General features: G+C 43.0%; 1 protein-coding gene across 3 annotated transcripts in view; it reads right to left on the reverse strand.

Moving 5' to 3' along the window:
- Positions 1–25,127, reverse strand: part of htt (huntingtin) — a 306,184-nt gene that overhangs the window by 74,124 nt on the left and 206,933 nt on the right. For all 3 annotated transcript variants that reach the window (XM_069941879.1, XM_069941874.1, XM_069941888.1), the window contains exons 36-42: positions 18,749–18,865; positions 18,165–18,287; positions 15,712–15,950; positions 11,917–12,059; positions 8,089–8,296; positions 6,239–6,377; positions 1,498–1,677 (exon numbers count right to left, since the gene is read on the reverse strand). In XM_069941879.1, coding sequence (XP_069797980.1) covers positions 1,498–1,677; positions 6,239–6,377; positions 8,089–8,296; positions 11,917–12,059; positions 15,712–15,950; positions 18,165–18,287; positions 18,749–18,865 — 1,149 coding nt within the window. The remainder of the gene's footprint in view (positions 1–1,497; positions 1,678–6,238; positions 6,378–8,088; positions 8,297–11,916; positions 12,060–15,711; positions 15,951–18,164; positions 18,288–18,748; positions 18,866–25,127) is intronic.

The following is a 25,127-nucleotide window of genomic DNA, read 5'->3' on the forward strand; positions in this document are numbered from 1 at the left end:
TTGATTGGCACAGATTTTCAGTACGCTGCCAGGTACGCCATCACAGCCTGACAGTTTGCGAGGGTTTAGCCTCTTGAAGGATGTTCTGACATTGGCCTCAAAGACAGATATCTTGTTTTTTTTTATCTACTAAGTATTGTTTTCCTACAACAAGTATTTCAGTGTTATTACACTGTATCATTTATAAAACAGGTGAGTGATAGAATATGGGAAGAATAAAAATGCGATTAAAGTAGAAATTATGTTGACTGGGTTAGCTGATGAACCCATTTCTGAGCCGAGATTCCAGAAAGTTTAAACAGAATTTATATTTTTTTTAAATTTAGACGTACAGCATGGTAACAGGTCATTTCAGCCCACAAGCCCGTGCCAGTCAATTACCCCAATTGAAATACAACCCCTGGTACATTTTGAAGGGTGAGAGGAAACCAAGCTCCTGGAGAAAACCCACGAAATCACAGGGAAAACATACAAATTCCTTACAGACAGCATGGGATTCGATCCCTAGTCCAGATCGCTGGCACTGCAACAGCATTGCACTTGAAGACAGTTTTGTTCCAAACTTATCAAATTCATGAGTGGTCCTTTCATTGGTAAGAGATGCTTAACTGTATTTTTGGGCCAACAGACACAGGAGGAGAAATAGGCTACTCAGCCCACCAAATCTGCCCCACCATTCAAACATAAGCTGATCCATTTTCCCACCCAGCCCCACTGTCCAGCCTTCTCCCTATTACCTTGATGCCCTCCCTAGCTAATCAAAACCCTGTCAATCTCTGCATGAAATGCACCCAATGGCTTAGCCTCCACAACTGCCTGTGGCAACAAATTCCACAGATTCACCACGCTCTGGCTTCAGAAATTCTTCCACATTACTGTTTTAAGTGGACACCCTTCACTCCTGAAGCTGTGCCCTCTTGTCCTAGACTCTCCTACCAGAGGAAATAATCTTTCTACATCTATTCTGTCCATGCCTTTCAACATTTGAAATGATTCAATGAGATTTCCCCCCCCCCCCCCCACCCCCATTTCTTCATATGACAATCCTTTCATTCCTGGAATCATCCTTGTAAACCTCCTTTGAACCCTCTCTAACGTGAACCCTCTCTAACGTTAACACGTCTTTTCTTAAGCAAGGACTCTGCTCATTCTCCTTGTATCACTAAACCCAGTAATATTTTGATTTACTGTAACACTGCACCCTCAAATTTTGATCCACTGAACTTAAAAATTAGTTAACTTGCCTGGATGGCACACAAAATAAAGCTTTTTCACCAACTTGGTACGTGACAATAAACAATTTAACTTATTGCTCCAAACACAAAAGAATCAAGTTCAACTAGCCCAGATCTGACTGAGAATCCAAACCAGTTCTTCCTCAAACAGGAGCTCCAGCCAATCCATTGCCCAAAACCAAGCTCTCCAGTGCAAGATTAGCTGAGCAGTTGAATGATTATATGCTTACAGCAATGTTATTAGAGGGAAGATCTGACTTACTGTCGCAAGATTGTCACACCGAGACTGGATGGCTTGAATGAAGAGCCCACTGGCAGCAGAATTGCGATGAATAGCACTGATGAAGTCTTGCACTGGAGGTTCGTGAGAAAGATTGATGAGATCTTGGACATGATTGACTATCAACCAAGTCAAATGCTCGGAATCATGAAGATTTTGACACTGCAACAAAAATGGCAGAAATCAGCACCAGTTCACATTTTTTTTACGATTTTACACAAATTAGTTCATTATCTGGGTCACACTGATTTTAATAGTTTTTCCGATATAATTTAAACCATGTCAAAATATTCATCAGGATGTAATTAATACTCTTTTTCTGTCTCATTTATACAACTGTAGTTGTTGCATCTTATGTAGCCCGTGTGGCTGAAACAAGTATCAGAATTTCAGGGCACCTGCACACTTGTGTATATGGACAATAAGCTCTCGTATCATTGATTCACAGAACAAGACAGCATTTTGCCCTCATTTAAATGAGCCGCTGGATATACAAGATGAGAGCAGAATGATGGGAGCTGCACATGACCAAAAATTGGTCGAACAAGACTAATATGACCAATAGCTCACGACAGTGCTGTAAAATTGGCATGAAACCTGCACAACATTGAAATAATTCAATAAAATTCAATGGAGGAATTTTCGGGGGAAGTGGCAGACATTGACAAGATAAAGTGGGCGAAGTCAGTATGGTTTCGTTCAGGGGAGATCTCGCTTGACAAATCTGTTGGAATTCTTCGAGAAAGTAACAAGCAGATCAGATGAAGGAGAGACAGTGGATGTTGTTTACTTGGAACAAGGTGTTGCACAGACGACTAAAGAAAATAGGAGTGCATGGTATGACAGGAAAGGGTCTAGCATGGATAGAAAATTGGCTTACGGGCATATAGCAAAGAGTGGGAACAGGGATCCTTTTCTGGATGGCTGGTGGTGACCAGTGGTGTTCTGCAGAGGTTGATCTTGGGTCCACTACTGTTCATGTTTCTAAATAATTCAGATCAGCTATTCTAAAGCTTTTTTTTTGGATATGCCTCTGCTCAGAGTTTATGAGCCCCCTTCCCTGTGAAGCAGTTAAGTTTAATTGATTTCTCCTGTATTTCTCTACTACCAACTCCATAAAAAACAAAAAATATTTAGGGTTTCAGTCTGTGAGCCCCCACTTAAGTATGCTGTGGGCTCCAGGGTTAAAAAAAAGGGGGGGAGTGTATGGGCCAGTTAAGAATGGCTGATTTAAATGATGGTATCGATGGAAGCAGAGAGTCTGCATAGGAATTTGGACAAGTTGAGAGAATGGGCTAAGTGACAGATGGAATAGAGTATAAGGAAGTGTATGGTCATGCACTTTGGTCGAAGGAATAAAGGCATAGATTATTTGATATCAGAAAATGGAGGTCCAAAGGGACTTGGGAGAACTGGTGCAAGATTTCCTGAAGATTAACTTGTAGGTTGAGTTGGAAGGCCAATGCAACATTGGCATTCATTTTGCGAGGATTAAAATATAAAAGCAAAGGGTGGCATGGTTGGCAAGTGGTCAGGGCGGCACAATTGGTGGAGCAGTTAGCACAATGCCTTTACAGAACCAGCGATCAGGACCAGGGTTTGAATCCTGCACTGTCTGTAAAGAGTTTGTAAGTTCTCCCCGTGTCTGCGCGAGTTTCCTCCAGGTTCTCTGGTTTCCTCCCACCATTCAAAAATGTACCAGAGTGTAGGTTAATAGGGTGTAATTGGGTGGCATGGACTTGTGGGCTGAAATGGCCTGTTACCGTGCTGTATGTGTAAATTTAAATTTAGATGTATTGTTGATGCATTGATCCAAGGAAGGATTTGCTGGATGGAGAGGGTCTAGAGGAGGCTTACAATAATGATCTTGGGGATGAAATGGTTAGTGTATGAAGAATATTTAATGGCTCCAGGCCTGGACTTGCAAGAGTTTAGAAGGATGAGAGATCTCATTGAAATATACCAAATATTGAAAGAGCCAGATAGAGTGGGCGTGAAAATATTTCCAGGACCCAAGGGTACAGCATCAGAATAAAAGGATGTCCCTTTAGAGCAAAGACAAGGAGAAATTTCTTCTGCCAGAAGTTAGTGAATCTGTGGAATTCTTGCCACACATGGATGTGGAACATTTAAAGCAGAGGTTGATAGATTCTTGATTAATGAATGCATCAAACATTACAGGGAGGAGGCAGGAAAATGGGGTTGAAAGGAATAATACATTATTGATGATTTGAATAGTGGAGCAGACTTGATGGGCTGAATGGTTGAATTCTATTATTTTTTAGTGTCTTATTTAACATCATTTGCCATAGATTGGAAGGTGGCTAATGCAGTAGACGAATGAACCCATAATTCAATTTAGACATTTAGCACGGTAACAGGCCCTTCCAGCCCTTGCTGCCCAATCACACCCAATTGTCCTACAACCCAGGTACATTTTGAACAGTGGGAAGAAACCCACGCAAAAAGAGGAGAATGTACAAACTCCTTACACATAGCGCCGGATGGGAAACCCAGTCACTGGCACTGTAACAGCACTGCACTATGCTAACTGTGTCACCCAGAAGTAGGAAAGACACTGGAGGAGATCCTGTAGGACAATCTACAGGCATTTAGGAAAGGTAATGACAGGCATGGGATTTTCAGCATGGATTTGTGCCCAAGTAATTGCATCTCAAAAATTTGCTTGAATTTTTTTTTGAAAGGATTGACAAGCACGGTGTCTACGTGGATTTTAACAAGGCTTATCAGGAAGGTCATATCACATGGGATCCAGAAAGAGCTTGTCAATTAGACAGAAAGTAGGTATGGAGGAATCAGAGGTTGTTGGTGGGAGGTTGTGCTCAGATTGGAGACCTTGGACCAGCAGTGTGTACAGGGATCAGCAGTGAGTCCATTCTTGTTTATCATCTGTATTACAATTGGGATCAGAAGGCAGTGAGCAAGTTTGCAGGTCACACCAAAACTGGTGGCATAGAAGACAGTGAAAAAGGTAATCTAAGATTACAAAAGTATCTAGATCAACTGGTGGGAGGGAGGGAGGGAGTGGCAGATGGAATTTTGAGCCTAGAAATGTACAGCACAGGAATAGGCCCTTCAGCCCACATTTCTGTGTTAAACATGTCCAAATTACTCTAAAACTGCTCATTGGACTTGATAAGATATCCCTTCATATTTGTGTGCCTATCTGGAAGCCTCTTAAATGCTGCTATTGAACCTGCTTCCAACACTCTTCCTGGCAGCTTGTTCCAAGTTCTTACCACTCACGATGTAAATATTTGCCTCACATGTCTCCTTTAAACTCAGACAAGTGCAAAATATTGCACTGTGTTTAAGTTTAACCAGGGCAGGTCTTGAACAGTAAATGGCAGAGCCCTTTAGAGTGTTATAGAACAGGGAGACTTACAGGTCCAGGAAAATGGTTTCCTGAAGAGGCGACATAAGGAGAGAGAGGTGAAGGAGGCACTTGGCATCGGTCAGAACAGTAAGTGCAAGAGCACCTGTAAGAACTTCAGTAAATCTGTACTTCCTACTTGTGTATGATGTAATAAATTCTTATCTTAAGAGTTGGAAAATCATGTCACAACAGCACAAAAATATTGGTTCAGTACCCTCAAAGTAATGGGCACAGTTCAGGTGGCCAATCAAAATGAAAGAGGTCACTGAGCAAGAACGGGAGGCACAGTTAGCGCAATGCTGTTACAGAACTAGTGACCCAGGTTCTGATCCCAAGGTGCCTGAAAGGAGTTTGTACATTCTCCTCGTGTCTGTGCTGGTTTCCTCTGGGTGCTCCGGCTTCCTCCCACCCTCGAAAACATATGTGGGTTGTAGGTCAGTTGGATATAATTGGGCACCATGGGCTTGTGGGCCGGAAGGGCCTATTTTATAGTGCTGTACATATAGTGCCTGCCACATTGACCACCGCCAGTGGGCTGATATCGCCTCAAACCGTGCATCTTGGCGCCTCACAGTTCGGCGGGCAGCAACCTCCTTTGACGAAGACCGCAGAGCCCACCTCACTGACAAAAGGCAAAGGAGGAAAAACCCAACACCCAACCCACCAATTTTCCCCTGCAGCCACTGCAACTGTGTCTGCCTGTCCCGCATCGGACTTATCAGCCACAAACGAGCCTGCAGCTGACGTGGACTTTTTTACCCCCTCCATAAATCTTCGTCCGCGAAGCCAAGCCAAAGAAGAAGAACATCTAAATTTAAAATCAGGTTCAATGATGTAACCAGGGTTACAAGGAAAGACTGGATTGATTAGAATGTGTTTTTTTTTCCCTTGAGTATGAGAGGGGGGAACCATGAAAGTTTATAAAACCATGAGAAGCCTTGTTAAGGATAATGGTCACAATCTTTTTCTAATTTTTCCACACTGTGGTTCTTAGTTATGTAGAATTAGCAGTCGATGTGGGTATAATTACATCATTTAAAAGACATTTAGACAAGTGCATGGATAGGAAAGCTTTGGAGTGATCTAGGCCAAACACAGACAAATGAGACTAGCTCAGGTGGGCAACTTGGCTCGCCTTGATGAGTTGGGCTGAAGGGCCTGTTTCCGTGCTGGACAACTAACTCTATGACTGTAAAGGGCCATTAGTCTTTTCCTGCTCTTGTACTTTATGGGCACGAAAGTGAAATGAACCCTGAATTTTATGTAGTTTTGTGCAATTAAAACAAGATCACATTCATTTTTGCTGGAGATTTCAAATAACCTTACCACGTAATCGCAGAACAGAATGAGGGCGCCTCTTCGAACAATTTCCCTGTTGCACATGCCCGGGTTAGAAGCTGATTTTGAATCCCCATTTTCAGATATCTGAAGACTCAGCAGCTTAGTGCTAGACAAGCTATGTCTTCTGCAGAAAGAAGATAAGATAGCAAGGTTTATTTTTTTTCTTACAGATCAAATCTTTCCTCAAAATAGGATTTCAGGCTTTGACCATCAGCTATAAATCACATTGCAAAAAATACTTTCAAGGTTACAATCATGGCTTTTAAAAACATGATGCACAGAAAATTGTTTATTTCTGTTTTCCCACAAACAGGTGCCACTAGTCCAGTGCTCCAAGAAAGAGCAGCAAAGGGGCTCTCTCAGACATTGCGTGTCTGGTCCGTGCATCCATCCACTTCTTCCAATGCCACTGCCTCATACGCTCCTAAAAGCCCTTTACCCACATGGCCTCTGCCTGTTCCAGCAGTGAGACCAAGCTCTGGGCGTCCAAGTTACCTTCCAAACCCCTTATACGATTATGAAGCTATTAACGGCTGCGGCCTCGAGGCTCAGCTCAACATCAGCATCCTTGTGAATCTTGATCTGAATACCAGTACCCACAAACCAGATTCTAAGAGCTTGCAGGGAGCCCTTTACCCTCTAAGCTCCTCGCTGGCCTGCTGCTGTGGTCACCTTCCCTGTACGGCTCTCCCCCAGGCTTCTCCTCTGAAGGGCAGTGTTCTCCTTGCTGGTGCCCTGTGCTAGTCTGCTGATCCCCAGAACCTGCAACCTTTTGGAGCTGAGCTAGCAATTGTGGGCACCGTGAAGTTAGACGCAGACCACCGAGGTTAAACAAATCACCCCGCCCTCATTCTACAACAGGTACAGGGACGTCAGCATTACAACCGAAGCAATCAGACCTCATGGAGTGATATTGGAGTGTGCCTCGCTCCTCCCTGGCATGCGCTAGCAATGTTACCAAAGCAGACAGTTTGAGTGATCAGGAAAGGCTGGGCCATTGTTCCTTGGATTGTAGAAGGCTGAGAAGTGCCCTTATAAACATGAGTGGCATAGACGGGTCAATTGTCACAAGAGGGAAATCTTTCCACACAAGGGATAATGAAAAGAGCTGCCAGAGGAAGCTGTAGAGGTCGGTACAATCATGACTTTTAAAAACATGAACACTGCACACAGAAACAAGACTAGGTCCTGTACGTCCGGTGCTGTGTGTTAGGAGTTTGCACGTTCTCCCCATATCTGTGCAAGTTTTCTCCAGGTTTTCAGATTTCCTTCCACCCTTCAAAAACATGCAGGGAGTGCAGGTTAATTGGGCTCGTGGGCCAAAAGGGCCTGTTACCATGCTGTATGTCCAAATTTAAAAGATATAGGCCCTTCACCCCATACAGCTCGTGCTGAACTATTATTCTGCCGAGTCCCACTGACCAGCAACTAGACCACATTCCGATAACTTGAGTGCCCAGACGGAAAATCAGGTGTTGTTCCTCCAATTTACGAGTGGTCTTGGTGGGATAGTGGCACAAGGTCATGGACAGAACTGCAATGGTTGGCTACCGGGGGGATTTCTGTAACTGGTACGGACGAAGCGAAGGTGCTCAGAGAAGCGATCTCCCAGTCTGCGCACAGTCTCTCCCATGCACCTATTCAAGAAGGAATTTCATGAAGGCAGTTGAAAATCCAGGCATTTCAATAGCTACAGGCAGCAGCTGTAGTAGATCCTCTCCATTTTATTCCCACTGTACTAAGAGAGAGATTTTTCATATCCAAAGAGAAGCAAGCACAGAAAACGGTTTCTGTATTAATCAGGGAGGTAAAACCCTGTCATTTTCTTTACTTACTTTGGTGTCTGATGCACCTCTGACCACCAGCTGTAATTTGTGTAGTTAACAAGAAGCAAAATCTGGCACCAAAGTAGCACCAGAGATGGATGAGTGGGAATGATGGTTTGAACCAGGTTGTTCAAGGTCTCCAGTGTGTAGAAGCTTCCATCACAGTCATTCCCCGTAGTCAACTTAGTGGCAGCTGCAGTGATTCTTCTGAACATTCCTGAAAGAAAGAAAAACATTGAATTTATGCTCGACACCTTCGAACCCCAGGACGTACTTTACAGCCAAGTGAAGTATTTTTGGAAGCAAAAATCATTGTAATGTTGGAAATGCAACACTGAATTTGCGCACAAGTTGACAAAACAGCAATGCAATTATAAGCACTGGTTCTTTGCATATTAAAATATACCAAACATTTTATCAAGACACTGAATAGATTATTACTTCTTTTCAAAATAGTATCACAGAAGCTTGTAAATCCTCAAAGGAAGATGTGCCACAATGCAATATCACATCTGAATGTTGGCACTAAAGGTGAAAGGATGTATACCATGAATAGTAGAGTCTATGTATGAAGGAGCAGAGGGAGCTCAGTATACAAGTCCATAGATATTTCAAGATCGTAACACATGAAGACCAAGTGGCTCATACAACACTGGCCTTCATGTATGGGGCATTGAACATAGAGGTAGGGAGGTTATGCTCCAACTTTGTAAAATCTTGGTCAGACCTCAGCTGAAGTAGGAGTGCACACTGATCTGCTCACCTAGGTTTTGGAAGGATGTGATAGTGTTGGAGATAGTGCAGAGGAGATTCGCCAGGATGTGACCTGGAATGGAGCAGTTGAGTTATGAGATGCTGAAGAAACTAAGTCTTCTTCCCAGAGCAGAGGAGGTAAAGAGGGGACACAATTATGGCTACTGATGGGGTAGATTGCAGGAAACATTTTCTCCCATAGAACGAGAGGACATTGGTTCAGGGTAAATGGGAAGAGATTCAGAGGGGGCATGAGGGGTATCTTATTCATCCAGAGAGTGGAAAGCATTGCCTGAGAGAGTGGATGAAGCTGGGCTACTGACAATATTTCAGAGAGGACTATGGACCTAATATGGGCAATAGAGTTAATATGGAAGGGTGTTAAACATGAAAATCGGCAGATGCTGTAATTGTGTAAAAACACAGAAATGCTGGAGGAACTCTGCAAATCTTCCAGCATCCATTGGAGTTCAAGATGCATTACCGACGTTTCGGGCCTGAGCCTTTCCTCAAGGTATGAGTTAAAAACAGACAGACGTCTGTATTAAAAGACTGGTGAAAAGGAAAGAATGGCAGAGGGAAGAGTACAGACCAATAGACAAAAGGTGTTAATTGTATACGATAAGAGGATAGGAGAGTGGAAAAATGAGAATTGCTTGGGAGAGAGAGATGAGGTTGTTTTTGGCTCTGTGAAAGCAGATAGAAAGGAGGGGGGAGAGAGAGAGAGAGAGACGAAGAAAGGAAACAGGGAAAGATGGGGGTGTTCTAACAGAAATCAGAGAAGTCAATGTTAATGCCATCTGGTTGGAGGATTCCCAGATAGAATGCGAAGTGTTGTTCCTCCAATTTGTGGGTGGTCTCAGTTTGCCACAAGACCATGGACAGACATATAGGCAAGGGAATGGGGCTGGGAATTTAAATGTGTGGCCACTTGGAGGACCCTATTAATGCAGTGGACAGAGCTGAGATGATCCACTAAGTGATCTCCCAATCTGCATCCAGTCTTTCTGATGTAGAGGTCACCGGTAAGTGACCCCTTCAGATTCACAAGTGATATGTTGGTTCACTTGGAAGGACTGTTTGGGGCCCTGAATGGTGGTGAAGGAGGCGCTGTGGTGCAAGTGGAACACCTCCTGCGATTACAGGGATTGGTGCCAGGGAGGTGATTGGTGGGAAGGGAAGAGTGGATGAGAGAGAAATGGAAGGAGCAGTCCAAGAACACAGGTCCGGTGGTGGGATCACGTAGTAGGTGACGGAAATGGCAGAGGATGGCATGCTGGATGTGGGGTCTGGTGCGGTGGTAGGTAAGGACAAGGGTAATTCTGTCCTTGTTGCGCATGGGGGCAGAAGGAGCCAGCACGGGTGTCCAGGTAATAGAGAATATGTGGGAAATGGCCAAGTTGATGGTGATAAGAGAACCTATGTTGTTTGAAGAAGGACATCTTTTCTTTCTTGGTCTGTGCTCCTCTCCCTGCCATCCATCCCTTTTCACCAGTCTTTCAATACTGGTACAGTCTTTATTTTACTAATACCTTGAGAAATGGCTCAGGCCCAAAATGTCAGAAATACATTTTTACCTCCTATGGACATTTTGAGACCTGCTAAGTTTCTCCAGCATTTCAGTGTTTTTACTTTAACATGGAAGGGTGCCTACTAGCCAGTATGGATGAGTAGGATCAAATGACCTGTTTCAATGCTGTGGAAATTTATGATTCTACAAAGCAACTCTCCCTCAGTATTAAACTGGAAAATCAATTCAATTCTGCATTCATCTCTTAAGCAGGGCCTGAACCCACACACTCAGAATACAGCAGTTTCTGCAGTGCGTCTTTCAAATGAGATACTAAAACCCAAATAGATATTGGAACTGGAACATGTGTCAGCAAAGCTGGGACAAGTTTCAATAATGGAAACAGCCTTCCTTGAGATGTACACTTCTTGATGATAATTCAAGCCAAATTACACCAGAGAACCAAAATTACGCTTCCTGAACACTTTTGGGTGTATTTTATGGATTTTGGGCTACTGATTACGAAAATTACCGTAACATTTCTTATCATTTTTTTTTTAAGATACAACCTATTTTCTTTGGCAAGACACTGACATGGCTGATTAAAAGGAATCAATTTGTGTCCAGAAACAAGAAATCTCTCACTAAAAACCGACAAGAACCTTCCTGAGCGGTAACCATTTACCTTTCAAAAACCAAGGCCTGCTGAAATTCAGAAACGTTAAATTCTGTGCACAGTCTAAGAATTGCCTGCAACCAGTGAACTTGAAGGAATGAGAAGTGAGAATGAACTGTGAATTAAAAAACTTTTCTAAACTTACTCACACATACATGCACTTAGAATTAGAAGGGGGTTAAGCTAGGTTAAGTAAGTTCATAGTAATAAGTTAAAGTTTGATCCTGTTTTCATGTTTAAAGATAGTTAAAACCAACTTTTGTCTAAGTAACTATTTGTCTTGGTGGATATCTATTGCTGCTGGGTTTTGGGGTCCTCTGGGCTCGTAACAGAGGTCAATCCACAGGACCATAAAAATGGCAGAGAGGACCACCGCAGTATCCCTACCATTCATGTGATCTATTGGGATCGTTCTCTGAGGAGGGCACGCACAATTATTGAAGACCCCTTCCACTGTGCACACAGCATCTCTCAGCTGCTCCTGTCAGGGGAGAGATACAGGAAGACCAGAGCCAGCACCACCAGGCTGAGGATCAGCTTCTTCCCACAGGCAGTGAGAATGCTGAACGGCCAAAGGAACTACTCACACTAACCAACCCAGACACTAATTTGTACAAAACAATATTTATTTTTTATAGATATACTTGTCCTGCATATGTATTATTTGTCTGTCTGTGTGTCATGTCTGGTTGGGTGTCAGCATGTTTTTTCACTGAGGACCGGGCAACACTCTTTTGTTGGATTGTACTTGTCCAATCAGATAACAATTTTATTTCAGGAAGCAAACCTTTTGGAAGTGTTGTCCAGTGATATTTGTGGTTACTAATACTGCACGTCCATGATGACAATTTCATAAGTATTTCAACTGGTTCAGTAAAGTACTGGGGCTGTGTATTACCTGACTTGAAGATGTGTATTAAGCACATCAGCAAGGTGCCAACCTGCTGACAATAAAAGGAATGCTGCTGTTCACTCATGGCCACTTTAGGTTGTTTGTTCACAACATCTTCCAGGAGGATCCCCACCAGCTGCAGTAAGAACCTGAACAAAGAAAATGCAACAATCTGCTTCCTGTGTGAAGTGTGCCCAGAAAAGAAAATCGCCAACATTCAGTTGAGGCTGTTCATGTTAGAAAAAGCCAGCGGATTGTAAACTTCGTAAATTTCAAACAGAACTGTTTAACTGGAAAGTAGTCCATGGCCAATTGGGGCAGTAAATCATAGATCAAAGATATGGAATAATTGGCAATTAATCTGGTGAACTTTTTTTTTTAAGTTGTATGATCTGTGTTGCAAATAACCTGGAATTAAACTCCAGATCTTTTTACAGGATGTACGGTTAGCACCACGCTGTTAAGAGCGCCAGCAACCAGGGCTTGAATCCAGCACTGTCGGTAAGGAGTGTGCACATTCTCCTCGTGTCTTTGTCGGTTTTCTCTGGGTGCTCTGGTTTCCCCCACCTTTAAGATGTACGGGGGTTGTAGGTTAATTGGGCAACATGGGCTTGTGGGCCCTTTTTTTGTGTCTAAATTAAATTATTTTTTTTAAAGAGAGCAGGTTGAAGCACAATGGAGTATGAAGCTTCTTCTTGTCCAGGTTCTGCCTGGGTTACAAATGGCATTTAATGGTCAAGATGACCAAGAAGATTGGAGACCAGGACCTGGATTTCAGCAAGGCCTTTAACATGGTAGACTGATCTTGGAAGATTATTTGGGATCCAGGGTGAGCTGGTTGATTAGATGCAGAATTGGCTGGATGTCAGAGGATTGTTATTCATGTTGGAGATTTGTGACCAGTGACGTGCCACCGGAATTCGTGCTGAATCCACTATAGTTTGCCATCTATATAAATGGCTTGAGTGTCAATGTAGTTCGCCTGGTTGGTTTGAGGACAACACCAAAGTTTGTGGTGTCATGGAGAGTGAAAAAGGTTATCAGAGATTACAACAAGATGCAGATCAACTAGGAAAGTAGACCAAGGAATGGCAGATAGAATGGGGGTTGGGAAGATCTCATTTGGAGGCTTGTGTGCCATTCTGCTCACCCAGCGATATCAATAAGCCTGAAAGGGTGCTGATCAGATCATGCAAGTAGGTTATTAGGATAATTGGGCTTGAATTTTATTGAGACATGGATACCACCTTTCCTCTTGTGGCATTTGAGGCCGGGGACCTTTAAGGTCAACAAAATGATGAGGGATGTAGCTACAATCATAGTCTTTATCCCTGGGAAGGGAAGTCTCAAATTAATGGGCAGAGATTTAAGGTGAGAGGGGAAAGATTGAAAAGAATCTGAAGGGCATATTTTTCACAATGAAGGTGGTGAGTAATGAATGACCTGTCAAGAGACACGATGTAGTGAGGGGGTTCAATTGTAATGTTTAAAAGACCAGAGAACCATAAGAACGTAGAAATTTAGATTGGTGTTTAGATAGGGAATGTTTGGAGAATGTAGGCCAAATGCAGCCAAATAGGATTCTTGGCTCAGCAGCTTGATAGGAATTGATGAATTGGGCTGAAGATTCCGTTTCTATGTTGCAAAACTCAAACAACTGGATATTCAAATGAGCATCTGGGAAACCAGTGGAATAAATGGAAAAGGGTTTACCAGATGCTGTGGACCTGGACGCATCTTATGCCAGGTGGGAATAGGGCATTTCTGTGCAACTTCTCTCTCCTCCACTCCATTCCCACCACCCCCCCACCCCCACTTCCTGTGTGACAAAAATTGTGGTTGGGCCAAACTGAACAGAGGTGAGAGTAGACTGACCCACTGAGTCTGTGAGATCGGTTAATGCACACTCTTCCTGCGTTACACCGTTTCCGTTCCTTTCTGACTTATAAACAGTTTAGAACATAAATCATGCTCAGGAGCGGAACCTGTCATCACCTGCACTGTCACAGATGTAGCAGTTGTTCCGAACGTTACAAGGGGAACACTGACAAGTCCATCGACCAGGTGTTACAGCTAAAGTGCATCATGTACAATGCAATAGAGTAAAATTCCCATTATCTGAAATTCAAGCAAGAGAAGCTACAAAAAAAGGAGAAAAAAAAAATCCAAAAATAAATAGGTACCCGGTGGTGGAGGCAGGTACATTGGTGAATTTCAAGCGACTACTTGACAAGCATGTGGAGGGTAAAATGCGAAGCAGGGTCTAAAGGTCAGCATTACATTGTGGGCCGAAGGGCCTGTGTAGTACTGTTCTACGTTCTAAGTTTAAAATTTTTGCGCCTCAGCTTTAGTTTGCCAATCCATAACAAGCAATCTTAAGCAACTGAAAAATTCACTTATCCAGCATTTACCAATCCCTATAGGTGCCAGAAACAAGGGGTTTTACTGTACTTTAAAATGTTGTCCCATCAATAGAACGAAGGGATTTAGGAATTCTGGTACATAATTCCCTGAAAATTAAGTCATATGTAGATAGGGTGCTGAAGAAAGCATTTGGTATATTGGCCATCATAATTGAGTATTGAGTACAGGAGTTGGGATATTATGTTGAAGTTGTATAAGGCATTGGTGGGGCCAAATTTGGAATATTGTGTGCAGTTTTAGTCACCGAATTATAGTGAGGATCTAGACAGAATAGAGAGAGTGCAGAGGAGATTTACAAAAGGGTTGCCTGGGTTTAAGGGTTTGAGTTACAGGTAAAGGTTGAGCAGGCTGGGGCTTTATCCCCTCGAGCGTAGAAGGTTGAGGGGTGATTTGATGGAGGTATTTAAAATTATGTGGGGGATAGATAGAGTCAAGGTGGACAGGCTTTTTCCATTGAGAGTGGGGGAGATTCAAACAAGAGGACATGGAGGAAAGGTTTAGGGGAAATATGAGGGGGAATGTCTTCACTCAAAGGACGGTGGGAGTGTGGAATAAGCTTCTAGCTGAAATGGTAGATGCAGGTTCGATTTTAATATTTGGTATATGGACGAGAGAGGTGTGGAGGGTTATGGGCCGGGTTTAATGAAACTAGGTGTCCTTCATGGACTAGAAAGGCCGAACTGGCCTGATTCTGTGCTGTAATTGTGACATGGTTTATATAAATCAGTGACTATCATTTGGCACAGAACAATATCCCACCGATTAATTTGGTTTTTAATAACATAAGATGGGAACATAGAGTGAAGTTGAAAATTCTAAAGGGACTCTCCATGCTTTTTTTAAATAAAAAGTTGATATAATTAGATTGGGGTGAGGGGGGGTGGGGGGGAGTATTTCACCAAATACCATCTGAAACAACTTGTTACCCCTTCAACATTACACTACAGGTACACAATCCTTTATCCGGAACCCTTGGGGGACAGTGTGTTTCGAATTTCAGAAAGCCAGATTAACACCCACCCGAATTGTGCTGCTGTATCCACCCCCACCCCACCCCCTTCCAGCTGCGCTGCCGTCTCTCCCCCCCTCGGCCGCCCGACTCGCGCTGCCGGTCTCCCCCCCCACGTCTTCCCGACTCGCGCTGCCAGTCTTCCCCCACCTACCCCGCCCACCTGACTCGCACTGCTGTCTCTCTCCCCCTACTTGCCGGATTTTGGAGCTTTCCAGATTTTAGATGTCCGGATAAAGGATTGTGTACCTGTACAATATCAGTCTAAATCAAGTAATGAAGATGGCCAGAAGTCAAAGCAGAAATCATTTGATATCACTTCTTCAATTTGCTAGTTCTCTCACAAAAGAATAATGCACGACAAATACCTTGCAAAGGTTTCTTCTGGCAGATGTTTGTTCTGTGTCTCTTCATCCTGCTCCTCTGATGGCACTGTTTGATTCCCTGTGCCCCTCAATCGACTTATGTTTTGGCAGGAAATCAAATGTGGGGACAAGGACAGTTCTTGTACCCGTGACAGGACAATATCCTCAGTGGACTGAGAAATAAGAACCCGCAGGATAGCCAGGATGCCGGATATCCAGAGCTGAACAGTTCCGACTGAAGCCTGTGAGATAAAGCAATTTCATTTCTCACTCAATGCTTTTGTTCCTGCTGTAGAAATACACATATGATTTCAGGGATTAAAATGTCCAAAAGCTGGAAAATGCTGAAAATCAGAAGTAAAACAGAAAAAGCTGGAAGGGCCCGTTACTGTGCTGTGTAACTAAATTAAAAATTAAATAAATTACAGATACTGCTTGACCATATCTATGCTTTCTGCTTCATAACAGAATACGATCTTCAGTTTTTGAATTGTTGGTAACCGTGATGGTGAAGCTGAATCACCGTAACCACAGACTTGTGCAGCAAAGAATCAGGCCTTTGGGCCCAAAATATCCATTGCCGATCTTCATTCACCATCGTCACTCATCCAATTTGCCCATATTACATACACCTTCCCCATTTAATTGTTAGTCTGAATGCCTCCATCAATCACCTTTGGGCAAAAATAAACCCTCAGAACCTTATTAAACCTCTCACCTTAAACCCATGCCTCGACCCACCTTAAAATCCCTACCATGGGAAATAAGATCTTGATTCTACCTATGCCCATTAATGTTGTATCTTCTTCTTTGGCTTGGCTTCGCGGACGAAGATTTATGGAGGGGTAATGTCCACGTCAGCTGCAGGCTCGTTTGCGGCTGACAAGTCCGATGCGGGACAGGCAGGCACGGTTACAGCGGTTGCAGGGGAAAATTGGTTGGTTGGGGTTGGATGATGGGTTTTTCCTCCTTTGTCGTTTGTCAGTGAGGTGGGCTCTGCGGTCTTCTTCAAAGGAGGTTGCTGCCCGCCGAACTGTGAGGCGCCAAGATGCATGGTTTGAGGCGATATCAGCCCACTGGCGGTGGTCAATGGGGCAGGCACCAAGAGATTTCTTTAGGCAGTCCTTGTACCTCTTCTTTGGTGCACCTGTCTCGGTGGCCAGTGGAGAGCTCGCCATATAACACGATCTTGGGAAGGCGACGGTCCTCCATTCTGGAGACGTGACCTACCCAGCGCAGTTTGATCTTCATCCTTCTTTGCTCCAGGAATAACAAGCCCAGCCTATTAAATTGGTCTCCATAACTCAAGGCCTCCAATCCAGGCCTCCAATCCAGGCCTCCAATCCAGGCCTCCAATCCAGGCCACATCCTGGCGAATACTCACTTGCACAATGATACCCTTTATAATAATGTGGCAATTGTTCCAAAAGCAGTAACTAAAATCAGGAGTTACAGTGGGAGTACAACACAAAAGTCTGCAGACATTGCGATTGAAGTAAAAAACACAATTCTGGAGAAACTAAGCAGGTCAAAACTGTGTATTTTTTTTTAAAAACTTGCATATTTGTTAATATCTTTAACAAATAAAAAGTAGATGTTTCTTAGGGCAGCATGGTTAGTGTTGTGGTTAGCGAAATGCTATTACAGCGCAGCAATCAGGACCGGGGTTTGAATTCCGCACTGTCTGTAAGGAGTTGGCACGTTCTCCCTGGATCTGAGTGGGTTTTCCCCGGGATTCCAGTTTCCTCCCACTGATCAAAATGTATGGAAATTGTAGGTCAATTGGGTATAATTGGTCAGCACAGTCTCATGGGCAGAAAGGGCCTGTTACTGTGCGTGTATGTTTAGAATTAAATTAAAAGTTCTCGTATGATCGGTCGGAACCTGACAACAAGCCACAGGTGACCAGAGAAGTGGGTTTTCTAAGGAGAAAGAGGTGGACAGCTTTAGGGAAGAGAATACAGTAAAAACCCTAGAACCAGAATTCAAGCAACCGGGCGGGAGCCCCAAGCAACGGCGTCGCCCTGGACGAAGAGCTGGTTGACGCTGCTCGCCATTGGGGTGACTCTCTTCAAGTGTCATGCCCATCAAAGGCTTTATATGTAAACTTTGGGGAGGTGGGGGTTAATTATCTACTATGTAATTGGTCATCTTTCAAGTGGAACATGCAGATACAGCAACCATTAAATGTTTTCAAAGGATAGGACAGAATAAGTAAAATGCTTGAAGGTTTATATATTCATGCAAGTGAAGTTTGTTCAGTTTAAGTACAGTATACTTTTGTCTTTTAAACTTTTTCTTAATAGCAGAAGTCTGTGTTAGGCACTGTAACGGCAAGCAACTGGAAAATATACTTATCTGGCATCTACCAGTCCCCATAGGTGCCGGATACCAAGGGTTTTACTGCACATTGAAATACACAAACAGCACATCTCAAAGTTGAACAATGAACTTACCAGGGTGACTGGCATAGCAAACATACTCTTCAGCAGCATGTCAACAGGTCTCAGTGATGAGGGTGCCACCGTCTCAAATAAGGTGTTCAGTACTCCCAATGCCTCATGCGAATCAAGATGCATCTGTAAGAAGACCAAAAGGGCACAAATTAAATTTGGTTTCCTAACTTCCTCCAGAGCCAATTTTCACACAATACTTCAAAGTTTAAATATATTTATAAATCCTTCCAAGTCTTGTTTGCACCTACACTTGTACATCAGAGTTGAGGAAAACCACCTCTCCCATCCTGAGATGCAATTCTTCTCTCTTTATTCCCCCCCCCCCCCACACCAACACCCTTTCTTGACTTGCTTTTCCCCCACTGAAAGAGTAGCCTGCTCTCAAGCTTCTATTTTGGATTAATTTTCCTTCCATTAACATCTCATTCTGCTTGTAATTCTCCTTCCAATGTCCACTTTCCTTTTTAAAAAAAAACATTCATTTTTCAGGATCTGAAATCTGTCTCCAATCGATCAATGCACAGGGGTTCAATCTTGGTGACTGTAGCCTTGAGCAGCAGTTTGGTCCACAGGCAGGCCCCTACCTGTTGCTTAACCAGCAATGGCAGAATCATGTCAGCTATCTGTCGAGAAAGGCGTTTCCATTTATCTTCGTTCTCTTTGTGACATTGCTGCAACACCAGAATCAACATCTCCAGCACCTGCAAGAACAAATGCAGCCATCAACAGGATAATTCCTCATCCATCCTGTCAGTGTGAATTTTGCCCCAGTAAGGAGAGAGACTTATGAAAATGAGGTGGAGTTTTCCAGCCTCCTCCCTCTGAGAATGTTGGGGTGAAGTGAAGAAAGGCAACGAGTAAAGTGGCAAACAAACAGGCCTGCTCTTTGTCACCTCACATTACTGAGACTGGGTAGGATTCAGAGACTAGCCTCCATGATCCTGCTCCCCTCATTTGGACCTTGTGCAACAACCATTTGGTATCCTTCACCCAGAAAACCATTCAAAATGCTTCTGAGGGACAATAATCAATAATAATCTCAGGGTGAGATTAGGACAGATGAGCAAGAGGTCGAAAGTATGTTTAAACATCACCCCATAGGAGAGGAAGGTTAAATTTCAGGCCAAGGCAGCTGGAAGTACAAGTGGCAGGGTTAGAGAGACCATAAGCAGAGGTGTGCAAAAGACAGAGAAGACAGTAACAAGCACTTCCGGCCCACAAGCCCGTGCCCCCCAAATACACCAATTAACCTATAACACCCCACCCCCCGGTACGTTTGCTCCATATCCTCCCATATTCGATACTGGCCAAGCAAAGTAAAATAGTAATTCTCAATTAGTTTCAGTGCAAGGAGAGTTGTTCTCCATGAGGGTCATGTAGGGGTTTTCGTCATCTTTTATTTGCAAGACAGAGGCCACGGAAACACAGCAGTTAGTGCAACTGGCTCACAGTTCAGGCACCTGGGTTCAACTCCAACCGCGACTATTTTGGGAGAAGTTCACATTCCCTCTGTTACTGTATTGGTTTCCTGCCAAAGATGGGCTGGGAGGTTAACTTCCGACACTAAATTACCCCTTGATGTAGCTAATGGAGAACTAGTGTTGTGAAGGAAGATTGTTCATGCTGGTGAATTATATATGAGAAAGATGTAATTTAGGTAGGGTACGATAAATTATGAGGCTCTGGCAGATTGAATTTATTTCCCTTGGCAGTTGTTATACAAGGATTAAAAACAATTAAAATGGAGTTGTTGGCCGGCAGAACACAAGCCCTGAAAAAAGTCTTAATGGGGTTGAAGTATTCTTTCTCCATCATTGATTAGAATATTTGGAATCTGTTTGTATTGTTACGGTGAAGTCAATAACTAGAGAGATTGGTGTAAGGTTTCACCTGAAAGGAACTCACTGCCAGAATACAATGCTTGCAGAGAAACCAAAATTATTCTAAAAACACTTAAAACAGATGTGACTTACAATTGCGAATTCACAACTGGGAAGTAGAACAAATTAACAATTTTGACTGACAAACAGCAGAATAGTTTCCTTCCCCATAGTATTTCAATGGTTAGTAACAAATTTACTAATCTGTCTTTAACTTTTCGATTCCTCAGGTCTCCTTTTTTTGTTTGGCAAGTAGCATCAGCATTTCCACTGCTTTTTATTGCACATCTGAGTCATTTGGCATTTTTTTTGGGGGGGGGGGTAAAAAAAAATTAAATAAAAATTTGGACAGGCACATGGATTGGAGGGGTATGGTCTGGGTGCTGGTCATTAGGATGAGGCAGAAACTAGAAGGGCCAAAGGTTCTGTGGAAAGCCCTCTTCAGGCAAGAACTCTGGACCCAAGTTTATGCAGACATACATTGAGCAAGGGTGTGGAAAGGTTGGCAATTTGCAAAAAAGGCTCTGGTCTTCATAAATAAATTAAAATGTAAAAAATATTTAGTGACCAAAGCAGGCAGTTGAAAAATGTATTACCAAAGTACGAAGGGAGATGGGGTGCAGTGAGTCGCAGGAAGAGGGTGACGATAGGTTTTCTGATTTTCTTTATGACATCTTCCATCCCCAAAGTGTTATGAAAACCACAGCAGTCATAATATTAACACCAGGCACAACATTGGCCAGCTTCTGTAGTTCAGAGCTCCCACTGCACTGTCCCAATGCTGCAGCTCATGCTTCAGGCCCAGAGCTGAATCATCAGTGGGTTGAAGTCAACGCTATTTCTCAATGCTGAAAGACTTGTTACATCAATGTTAACCATATAAGAATTAAACCTGCAATTCTTACCATTTCAAGATGTTTATTGCAGCTCTATTTAAAAAAAGAAAACTATGTTTGTTAAAGCATTCGGACTAACAAGACACAACTGCAATTTTAATGAGCCAGCTCCAGTGAACTGAGGAATCTGCTCAGGCTGATTTAATTCATTTTCCCTTCATAAATGTCTGAGCCATGAAGATAATTTGTCTGTTTGAACATTACAAATATTTAAAATAGATACAGAAGTCGAATTGAGAATGACATAGATAATGAATGTAACAGAAGTCAGACTCTGGACACAAGGAATAGTTAATGGAGCAAAATAACAGACAGACTGCAGGTTCACCAGCACGCCAAGATATCAGATTTTGCACAAGGGTTATTAAGTTTACATACATGCATTACACCAAGATCTGATCTGTTCATCTGTCAGAAGTGTTTTGTATTTACAGCATTTTCTCATTCAATTCAAGATTCTATTTTTTTTTAATATAGTATTTCCACAGCTGGAGCATAAGTGACGTAAATGGGAAGTGTTGAAGGGGAGCTCACGGATGGGTGGTGGAGGTTGGTGGGTTGGAAACTCTGGGCCAGGAAACGAAAAGCACCGAGGAGACACAGTACAGAACAAAATGTTCCAGGAATAAACTTAAGCAAACAAAGGGATGTTTAAAACTGAAGTCTTGGATGATGGCATGAAGAATGTGACAAAAAGCCACATGTATACTGTTCACAAGAGACCAACAATAACATATTCTTCAAGCATCATTGTCTCCTCCACCATTGGTTGGCAACCCCTTTTAAGGAACAAGCAGAAATTATTTTGTCTGCTTCTCAGAATCCAAAAAAAATGGAGAGATAACGCCAAATTTCTGAAGCAGCCTGTGCATAGCTAATGGAGTAACAGCATGCAAGATAAATAAAAAGAGAAAAACAATCTGATGCACAGATCACATTCAAATCTGGTTTTGGTGTCTGCGTGCACAAGTCTTAGTTAATGCTGTCTTAGTTAAAGTGAGAGAAGCCCAGTGAGTATGGAAAAATCGTAAAAACAATTAGTGCACTGCAGCAGAGCCAAAAAAAATCCAAACTTGGGAACAAATAGAGAGACTTAACAAGAATAGTTGTTGATCGTAAAACGGTGGCGACAGAAAGTATAAAACACAAGTTCCAGGAGCAGATGTAGGTCAATTGGCCCCTGAAGCCTGGTCGGTCATTCAATGTGAACATCATGATCCAACCTTGGACTCCACATTGCTTTGTCTCTCTCTCCCAGTATTCCTTTCCCCCACCCCCACCTCCTCCCCAACCCCAATCCCTTTGCAATTTAAATTTCAACCTGCCCCCATGCCTAGTATATTCAATAATGCCTCCAAGGCTTACTGGGACAAGGGGAATTTGTCATTTTCAAACTTCCCATCTTTGCAAGAAATGGGTTACTACTTTCATTCTGAATCATTGCCCACTTGTTCTAGATACCCCCACTGGAGGAAATAATTCTCCAAACATCTCACTCACATACTTGTCTTTCAGTCAGATCATCTCTTAATCTTTTGTACATGCCCATCCTGCTTGATCTTGTTTTAAACATCAACCGTTTCATCCAAGGATTCAACCATGTTGACCTTCTGTGCACTACCTCCGAAGGAATTAAGCCTTCTTCAAAAACAGACACCAAATGATACAGGGCACTATAGTTGCAGGTCCAACTAACAGCCTGTAAAGTAACAAGACTGCCCAACTTTGATTTGCTGTAACTACTTCCCGTATTCTTATTTTCAATATACTGAAACCGCCATATCCCCTTGTCCCACAACCATTTGTGGCTTCATTCTCTTTCTATAATAATTCACTTTACCATTCTTCCTTCCAAAATGGATACTCCTATCAGCCAACTTCTTGCCCATTCACTTAACCTATCCATGTCCCCTTATGGGCTCTCAATGTTGCAAACCCACTTCTCTTTGTATCAGCTGCAAATTTGGTGACATTATTTTAAAGACTTGGATGACGAGAACAAACCCTTCAGGCTTCAACATGGAACAAATTGAAAAAAAAAAACAAAAAAAAAACCATGGAACAAATTGGAACTCCAGTATTCTTGCAGTAACACAAAAAGACAGGAGTAGGTGACATGAACCTGCTTCACCGTTCAAGTCAAATAACATTCACTCCTCAAATATCCATAGCCACAAAATACTCACAAACCTCTGTGGAAAAAAATCACAGATTCACCACCTTCACACAGAGGGTGGTGGGTGTATATCGTCGTCTCCGTGGCTATCACTTGAGGTCAAGGATTACAGTCTTCGTTCCATTGATCCACAGACCGAAGACGCCCGTGCGTGTATTTGTTTAGAACATAGAGCAATACAGCACAGTACAGGCCTTTCGGCCCTCAATGTTGTGCTGACCCACATATCCCTTCCTAAAAAAAAAGTACCAAACCCCCCCCCCCACCCACCTTGTAACCCTCTATTTTTCTTTCATCCATGTGTCTGTCTAAGGGTCTCTTAAATGCCCCCAATGTTTCAGCTTCCATCACCATTCCTGGCAAGGCATTCCAGGCACCCACAACACTATGTAAAACCCTTACTCCTGATGCCTCCCCTAAACCTCCCTCCCTTAACTTTGTACACATGTTCTCTGGTGTTTTCTGATCCTGCCCCAGAAACAGGAGCTGGATGTCCTCTCTACTTATGCATCTTACAATCTTGTAGACCTCTATCAAGTCTCCTCTCATCCTTCTACACTTCAAAGTGAAAAGTCCCAGCTCTGATAACCTTACCTCATAAGATTTGTTTCCCAATCCAGGCAACATCCTGGTAAATCTGCTCTGCAGCCTCTCTTATCGCTTCCATATCCTTCCGATAACGAGGTGACCAGATCTGAACACAATACTCTGTGAGGTCTTACCAAAGATTTGTGGAGTTGCAACATGACCTCACTACTCCTAAATTCAATCCCCCCATTAATGAATTCCAGCATCACATAGGCCTTCTTAACTATCCTATCAACCTGTGTGGCAACCTTCAGGAATGTATGGATATGCACCCCAAGGTCCCTCTGTTCATCAACACACTTCAGTTACCGACCTTTAAGCCTGTACTCAGCCTTCTGGTTAGTCCTTCCAAAATGCACACCTCACACTTATCCGGATTGAAATCCATCTGCCACTTTTTTGCCCAACTCTGCATCCTGTCTATGTCATCTTGTGACCTTCGACAACCTTCAGCTCCATCCACATCTCCTCCAACTTTCGTGTCATCCGCAAACTTACTTAACGTGAAGTTAATGTTGCACACGATACTTCACAAATCAACCAACTAGTTCCAATGGCGTGGAAAGCACGATGATTTAAGCTGATGGATTTGTGGCAACCTTCATCCGCCATCACAAATGTTGTATTTGAAGTAACTTTGTCCACTTGTTCCACCGTTGAGGCCTGAAGGTGAGTTTATGTAACGAGCTACCAGAGGAAGTGGTTGTGGTGGGAACAGTTATAATGTTGAAAGGCTCAGAGGGAAATGGGCCAAATGCAGGCACCTGGGTATAGCTTGGTCAGCATGGACAAGATGGGCCAAGTGGCCGGTTTCTGTGCTGTTAAATTTTATGGCTGATTCCAGATCTCAATGCCATATTCCCACTGTCCCCCAGCTCTTGATATATTTTGTGTCTTCTGGCATACAAATAGCATCCAAGCCACCTCTTTGCATCTCATTACTCAGTCCTTCCAAAATGACGCTGTTCCTTTTAAATCAACGCGACTAGCTGGGGGCCAAGAACTGAACCCCACAACACTCCACTTGTCAGTATCCTACTCTCCTCCTTTTGGCAACATTTATCATACCGTGCCAGCATTGTACCTCCAACTCCATGTGCTGTTATTTTAAATTCTAATCCTAAACTGCTCCCAATCATGGGGAATACCACTTTCTTCCATCAATCTGATCTGACTTCGAGTAGAAATTCTGCCGTGCCTGCAGAGAAAAAAAATCTCATGGCTGTATATACTGACAATAAATCTGAACTTTGAATTAAAAATTTATAATTAGCCATATTCATTTTTTTTGTGCTTTTGCCACAAAAAATGGTTTTTGCATTCATTTTGTACATTTTACCCATTGCCAATCCCACCAGACAGCTTTCAACAGAGCTCCCCAATTTATCATAGCCAACTCCATAATTCCTCTGTTTAGAATTGG

Source organism: Narcine bancroftii, chromosome 1 (genome assembly GCF_036971445.1).
Source record: "Narcine bancroftii isolate sNarBan1 chromosome 1, sNarBan1.hap1, whole genome shotgun sequence".
NCBI lineage: Eukaryota > Metazoa > Chordata > Chondrichthyes > Torpediniformes > Narcinidae > Narcine > Narcine bancroftii.